This window comes from Gekko japonicus, unplaced genomic scaffold (genome assembly GCF_001447785.1).
Source record: "Gekko japonicus isolate JY-2015 unplaced genomic scaffold, Gekko_japonicus_V1.1 scaffold1359, whole genome shotgun sequence".
NCBI classification, from domain to species: Eukaryota; Metazoa; Chordata; class Lepidosauria; order Squamata; family Gekkonidae; genus Gekko; species Gekko japonicus.
The window spans coordinates 438,610-446,575 of NW_015174315.1; the positions used below are offsets into that span (position 1 = coordinate 438,610).

Sequence of the window (7,966 nt, forward strand, 5' to 3'; positions counted from 1 at the left end):
GATGAGCGAAATGGATGTGGTCTACAGGTCCATATACATAAGGAAGAATAATCTGCCTGGGGAAATAGTAATGAGATTCTCGAAGAGGCACGTGAGGGATTCTATCCTGAGAGCGACGATGGGGACACCCCTGAAAATTGGGGACAGTGTTATCAGGATTTTGAAAGATATCCCATTTGAAATAAGACAAAGGAGAAAGAAATATAAAGATTTAATTCTTTTTCTTCAAACAAATGCAATTAGCTACCGGTGGTTATATCCTGAGGGCCTAACCTTCAAACTTCAGGACAAAAAAGAAAAGATTGACTCTGTTTCCAAAGCACGGGACTTTCTGAGAATCCAGTTGGGTGAGCCAGAGGAGGTGGATAAAGAGGAAAAGGACAGTAAGTCCAGTGGCGAGCTGGACCTGGGGTCTTCTGGAGAGGACTCTCTGTCTGAGAAAGGGGCAGCGGCTCCTAAAAGTCCTTATAAACTGCAGAAAAGACAGGATAAGAAAAAATGAAGGCTGAAGGACTCTGAATTGTGCCTTTGAAAATACTGTTGTTAATATTGAGATGCTTAGGGGTCTTTTTCCAACAGCTAAATTTAAGATTTAAAAGTTATATTAGCATATCTGAGTAAGTTCATAAAATTGTTAGCGTTTTAAGGGATTGTGTACAAGCTAATTTGATGATCTCCTCTCTTGGGTTTTTAGTTAGTAGTGGTTATCCTTTCTTTCTCCTTAAATGTAGTTCCCCTCCCCTAATTTCATTGTAGTTTGTAGTCCTTATATAAAATGCAATTAAAAAAAAAATCCCCTTCAGGGGGCTTAAAAAAAAAAAAGGCAAAATTCCCAGCCACCAGGCAGCAGAATAAGGGCAACTGCTGGGCAAAGGGGACAGGAATCTGCTGGGAAACCTGCCATGTGGAAGCTCTGTTGCCGCTGTACAGCAGTGGCACCTGTAATGGGAAAACCACACAAGCCCATTCTGATGTCGAAACTACCTATATGCATGATGCAGAAGTGCCCAGAATGTGATTCAGGGTGCTGGATTCAATATAATGAGATTCACAGTTCTCTTGTTTTGTGTTTGTATTTACTGAAAAAGCAAGTTCTTAGCCTTTAGGGTGTTGAAGATATGCTTGAAATGGTATAAGTAATGCATGCTGAAATCTCAGAAAGGATACTGCATAAGATCTCCAGTGGCTTTAGTACCCTGACCTTCCCTATAATTCAAAATAAATTTCACAAAGTTCCAGCAAGTCTTGAGGTAGGCTGCTACCCTAGTTATGATCCTCACATGAATGCAGTTTGGTCAAAACAAACCTTCTTCAGGGTGCACTTCTGCAATCAACTGGCAATGCTGAACACAGGCGGATGCCATATCCACGACTCTGTCTACCATAAAGCTTCCCTCAGTGTCTATGAATACCGCTTCTCCTGCAAGCCCTCCAAAGCACTCTGGAAACTGCACATCCACCGCCAGCTGCATGCTGAGCAAGGAGACATAAAGAAAGTCACAGACAGGCAAGCAGAGATAATTAAATATCAATAAATAAAGGTTATTAAAAACCGTCTCCCAACTTATCTCCAGGGAAATTGTTTTTTCTTCCGGCAAAGAGTAAATCAGACAGGAAATAACATTACAGAGAGATTTCTGCAGTATGGAATGGACAATCTGGTATGCTACCAAGAATCTTGAGAATCTGGTAATTACCACAGACATAGGGAGGCATTTTTTTAAAAACTTACAGCTTTAAGTCTTTTAAATGAAGGTTCAACTATAGTAAGATGCACACTACATTTTACCTCTACCATGTGATCACCACAGGACTTCCAGCCATATGGCAGCTGACAGTTCCCCATGGGAACTCAATCTGGAAGCACTGCAGGAACCTTATTTGCATCAAGACTGCGGGTGGGGGGTGGGGGAGAAGTCCCTCCTACCCCTGCAGCGCTGATCCAAACTGGGCCACTGTGATGCTTCCGAGTTTAGTTCCCATGAAGAACTCACAACTGCTATATGGCTCCAAGTCCACATGGTAGATATAACATGCAGTTTACGTAGTATATGTTATGTGTACTTTGTCCCTAAGACATCAATACACCAAGTCTAACTTGAGTCTTGGCAAGAAAGGCATAAACTATAAATAAAATAAATTGCTTATTTAGTTTTAGGTTCCACTGAAATTAATGGGAAAACACCCTGATGTTTGCTTAGAATCCCCGTTCTGTTCAATGGAATGTATTCCCAAGTAAGCAGCACTAGGGCTGATACAGAGAAGTTTCAGATGTGAGATGGTAGCTTTAAACTTGCTCAAATGATAGCTACCAGCTTGTGGAATACAGCTATAATGTAGACATGAAGGACTGGAGAATACCCGGGGGATACATTTTGTTCCTCCTGTCCAGCATGCATTAAATACCTTAGCATTTAATAGAACAAATACTACTATAGAGAGGGTCCATAGCTTTGTGGGTAAAGCGCATGCTTTGTATGTAGAAGGTCTAGGACTGCCAGGTTCCTTTGAGACGCCTGCGGGGGGATGAGGGGATGCTCCGGGAACCAGAAGAATAGCCCCCAATGTGCTGATGTTACTGGAAGTGACGTTATGTGCTGTGCCTACGTCACCTGGTAATGATATAGGCACATCAGGGGTGACACTCTGGTTTTTGGGCAAAACTCTATACTAAAATTGCTCTCAAACCAGTTTTGCCCGAAAACCAGGATGTCACCTCCCCCCACCCCACCCCGATGTCAGTACTTTGCCAAGGCCACCCGTCAAGTTCAGAGGCAACAAAGTGATACAGTGCTCCCCTTCTGTTTCTTGAGCAATGGAAAAGAGCAGAAAACATGTTTAAATGCCAGTTGTGACCAGTGTTCCCCCTAAGATGAGTTAGTGTGAGCTAGCTCACAGTTTTTTAGCCTCCAGCTCACACACTTTTGTCTTAGCTCAGGAAGGAAGGCTCCAGAGCAAACTAATTTATGCAGCAGCCAAATTGCTCGCTCACAACTTTATTGCCAGTAGCTCACAAAGTAGAATTTTTGCTCACAAGACTCCACGGCTGAGAGGGAGCATTGGTTGTGACTATTTCAAATGTTAACTGCTGGCTTTGGCCATAAATAAAACTTTACCCTATGATTGTGACGATTTTTCTTTCATTACCATAATTGTGTTTTGCCAACACCTGGTGCTCCACAGATTTCTGTGACTTTCGTTAGGTGCACACCCCCTCCCAAGACATCATCCAGCGCAGAGCAGAAGGTTACTATGAAGCCTTGGTCTTGCTCCTTTTCCAAGAGTTCAAGTGCCGTGTACTTTCTGGCTGTGTTTCCTGAGCTTCCTCCATTGCCACAACAGTCCCCTCTGATCACTTGCAGGATTTCTAACGCCTCCTGTTTAGAAACTCCAATTTCTGGGGGGGGGGGGGGGGCACCAAAAAAACACAACAAAAAAATTAAAAAAACAGAACAGCCTGTTAACTAAAGCTGCTTGCAATTTAAATATAACTACCTAAAAGAATTAAAATGAGTGGAACTGAAATCTACATGCTGGAGAAACATAGGAAGTGTGACAGCGTCACCTAGTGGTTCTGAACAGCAAAGAACAAAACCAAGTACGTGAATACGAATAGGTCTATTTTATGTTTAATTAGAATACAGAAAAGTTGTTTTGTTTCAGAAAGCACCTGCTATTTCCTAAGCCTACACAAACAGCTTTGAGAAGAACAGAGCTGTACAAATCCTCCAGAAGCTTTTTCATGGGTTTGAAGTGTAAAGACAGAACAAAACAACATAGCAGGTTCCTGGCTGGAAAGCCGATGTACCAGTCAAGTCTTACTGTAGCCTCTGTGGGCCCAATCCACCCCACCCCCCACCCCACCCCGTTGCATCATTCTCTCCTGCAGTGCCACATATTGGCAAGCCCATCACCACCTATCCCTCATGACAGCTGTTGTCCTACTCACATCAGATGTGTGTGCACCTAATGGACCAAAGCTGCGCTGGACCAGGAAAAAAAAATCCAAAACAGCTGTTACGTAATACTTTTGCGCCTAGAACATTTTACAAGGACTAACAAAAATATCCCCGTTCCCAGGGAGGGCGGGGTAAAAATGCAATAAATAAATAAATAAAAATAGCAAACTCAAGTGCAGCATAACTCTTTGTCAGACTGGATGTTTGATAACCCCCACACACACAGACACACACAAAGGGGTGAGGAGAGAAAGATGTCTCACAACATGACGGAGAAGCCTTAACTGGCAGTCGGTAGTCTTAAAATGCCCTAGCCTGGATGGCTCAGGCTAGCCCAATCTTGGCAGATCTCGAAAGCTAAGCAGGGTCGACCCTGGCTAGTATTTGGATGGGAGACCACCAAGGAAGTCCAGGGTCATGACACAGAGGCAAATAATGGCAAACCACCTCTGAACATCTCTTGCCTTGCAAACCCCATGGGGGTCACCATAAATCAGGCATGTCCAACTTCGAACAGGTAGTGATCTATTTTTTCCGGCCAAAAGTGCCGGTGATCTACCACCATGAAAATAAAGTTCCAAATTAGTTTCAAATTAGATTTTAACCCACTAAAGTTGGGTTCCACTGCCCCCCCCCCCATTTATAATGCACTGGTATTTACTGGTAAGCAAAATAAGCCTCTGGCTCACACATTTTTGTCTTGGCTCAGGAAGGATGGCTCCAGAGCAAACTAATTTATACAGTAGCCAAACTGCTCACTCACAACTTTAATGCCAGGAGCTCACAAAGTAGAATTTTTGCTCACAGGACTCCACAGATTAAGAGGGAACATTGGTGGGGACCACATTTTTGTAGAAGTCCCCTTTCTGTCATCCTTGGAAGGGGAGAAAATGGGCCTGGCTTTATGTGCGAGTGTATATGTGAATTATATCACACACACAAGCAAACAGGGTCCCTGCCTCTGGGAGCCTACAATCCAAAGGGTGTCTTATGCATATATACACACACTTGGGCTTGCCTGTAAAAAAATCAGCAATTTTTCTGTTTATCCAGAGGATTTAGAAGAAGAAGAAGAAGAGATTGGATTTATACCCCGCCCTTCACTTGGAGTCTCAGAGCGGCTGACAAATTCCTTTCCCTTCCCCTCCCCACAACAGACACCCTGTGAGGTGGGTGGGGCTGAGAGAGCTCTGACACAAACTGCTCTTTTTCAAGGACAGCTGTGCCAGAGCTTGTGACTGACCCAAGGTCACATCAGCAGGTGCAAGTGGAGGAGTGGGGAATCAAACCTGGTTCTCCCAGATTAGAGTCTGCACACTTAACCACTACACCAAACTGGCACTCATGTTGTTTAAATGTTGCTTATCCATCTCAAGCAGCTCACAACATAAAAAAGCTTGAAGAACGATTAAAATTCAAGCAACTAACCTAAGGAAAGCTAACCCAGGCTGCAATAGACCCATCTGATCTAGCAGCAGCCATAAAACCAACAGCACAGAAAGGCAGTTAAGGGACAACCTACACCAATGTTGCTGTACACATTCATCATTATTTTTTTAAAAAAAAAACAAAACAGATAAGGATCAAATCCCAGATGCAGCTGAATAGCCAAGGCTGTAACACCGTAACACATCTCTTAGACGACATTTTTTAAACGCTCCCCTCCATGGTAGAACTCTCCAAATGGGAAATAGCCCAGCAGGCAGCCTTACACACACCCTTTCTCCCTGCCTGTGCATGTTTTTAAGTCCAGGCGAGTTTGTTTGTTTGCTTTACAAAGAGGACATGTCCTCTTTCTTTGGTATCCCTCCTCTTTTTAAAAAAACTGATGAAAATGTCCTCTTTCCAGACTGGGCCAATATGCTAGAATGAGGGCGAAAAAACCGCAACATATACATGGTTTTATATTGGTTCAAGACCCGGGTGCCGCAAGACGGGGTGAGCTCCTGTCTCTAGTTCCAGCTCCTGCCAACCTAGCAGTTCGAAAGCAAGAAATTGCAAGTAGATAAATAGGTACTGCTTTGGTGAGAAAGGTAACAGCGTTCCGTGCGCCTCGGTGTTTAATCATGCCGGCCACATGACCACGGAAACGTCTTCGGACAGCGCTGGCTCTTCGGCTTTGAAACGGAGATGAGCACCGCAACCCTAGAGTCGGATTCGACTGGCTTTCGAGCAAGGGAACCTTTACCTTTTTATATTGGTTACCCTTGTCCCATTTTGCCAGTTCCCTTTCTAAAAATGCAATCAATAGCGACCATTTATAAAGTGGGTGTGGGTGTGTGTTTTTTGGACGGGGAACTACCTGGCTGAGTTCAAGCCTGTTGGGAAATCTACAGTGCAAATGTCCCCCCCAAAAAACTACAGCAACTAATGAACTCCGGCCGTGAAAGCCTTCGATAACATTTATTTTTTTATTATTGTCCTCTTTCTGGGTTGAAAGGTTAGGAATATACCTAGTTAGTAGCAATTATCACAGCTTGAACACACCAAGCTGCCTTATACTGAATCAGACCCTCAGTCCACCTACTCAGACTGGCAGCCGCTTTCACATCATCACCTGGTACCAGATCTTCTAACTGGAGATGCCGGGGATTGAACCTGGGGCTTCCTGCATGCCAAGGGAGTGCTCTACCACTGAGCCACAGCCCCTCCCAATCAATACCTTAAATAGCAGCGGCATTTAAAATGAGATCTGTCATAGTGATAACTTATTTGAAGCAGTCAGTTGGGAAACAGGTCCTCTTTCTTACTTCTCAAAATAATGGTAACCATATCCAGTGCTCCCTCTAAGCTGTGGAGTTTTGTGAGCAGAAATCATACTTTGTGAGCTACTGGCATTGAAGTTGTGAGCAAGCGATTTGGCTACTGCATAAGTTAGTTCGCTCTGGCGCCATCCTTCCTGAGCTAGGACCAAAAAAAAAAGTAAGCTGGAGGCTAAAAACCTGTGAGCTTGCTCACGCTAACTCAGCTTAGAGGGAACACTGACCAAATCTCTCTCTCTCTCTCTCTCTCCCTCTCTCTCTCTCTCTCTCTCACACACACAGTTCCTCCTGCCGCTCCAGCGGCAGTGGGCCGAACCATCTACCGCGGCAAGGGGGAGGCCAAGCGCTGTTCCCCTGAGGGACAGACTGTGAGACGGGTTTTGGCGGGAAGCGTCTAGGCAGGAAGAGGCGCTTCCCCCTCGGGCCCGGCTCCTTCTCCCGCGGCCTACCTTTGCTGAGCTCGCAGGGCCGGACGTCGAGCACCTCCTGGGATGTCTGGAAGCCGGCGGCGACCAGCTTGGCCCGCAGACTCGGAGGCAAAGAAAAGCTGCCCAGGTCTCGCTGCTCCATGAAGAAGGTTCGCGGGCGGGGGACGGATCCACCAATTGTCCCCGCCCCGGATCGGCCCAGAGGGGCCGGCTCCTTCCCCTCCCTCGGAACGGGAAGAGCCGCCGCCTTCTCTTTCATTACCCTGTGAGGCTGGTGCGATCCTGGGCAAGGCTGACTCGGGAGTAAACCCGAGCGAAGCGAATCCAGTTTTTTTTTTTTTGGGGGGGGGGATAATACCCATGTCAAAGAGGAGAGGCGCGTGATGCTGTAAGGTGACTTAGGTCCCCTCTGAGGAGAAAGGCGGGTTATAAATGAAGTCGGGTGATCATATTTGGAAAAGCAAAAAAGAGGACCTATTTCCCGACTGACTGCTTCAAACAAGTGATGGTCATGACAAATCTTGTTTGAAACACCCCCTACTGTTGAAGCTGTGGATAACTGCTACTAACTAGGAGTATTCCTAACCTCCCGACCCCAAAAGAGGACATTTTCCATCAGTTTTTTAAAAATAATAATATTTATTGTTGTTATTATTATTAATACCCTGCCCTCCACGCTAAAGCAGGCTCAGGGCGGCTTACAAGGCTATTGGCATGATAAAACATTAAAGCAATAAAAACAGTTAATATCAAAAACGAATTCCGAAGGTGCTACATATGGACAAAGACTGTATTAATTGGCCAGAGTGGGTTCAGC

At 45.1% G+C, this 7,966-nt stretch overlaps 1 protein-coding gene across 1 annotated transcript in view; it reads right to left on the bottom strand.

Moving 5' to 3' along the window:
• RAD51C (RAD51 paralog C) overlaps window positions 1-7,408 on the bottom strand; it is a 35,432-nt gene extending 28,024 nt beyond the window's left edge. Inside the window, exons 1-3 of the mRNA XM_015424164.1 lie at window positions 7,171-7,408; window positions 3,148-3,397; window positions 1,307-1,473 (exon numbers count right to left, since the gene is read on the bottom strand). Coding sequence (XP_015279650.1) covers window positions 1,307-1,473; window positions 3,148-3,397; window positions 7,171-7,408 — 655 coding nt within the window. The remainder of the gene's footprint in view (window positions 1-1,306; window positions 1,474-3,147; window positions 3,398-7,170) is intronic.
• Window positions 7,409-7,966: the final 558 nt, after the last annotated feature.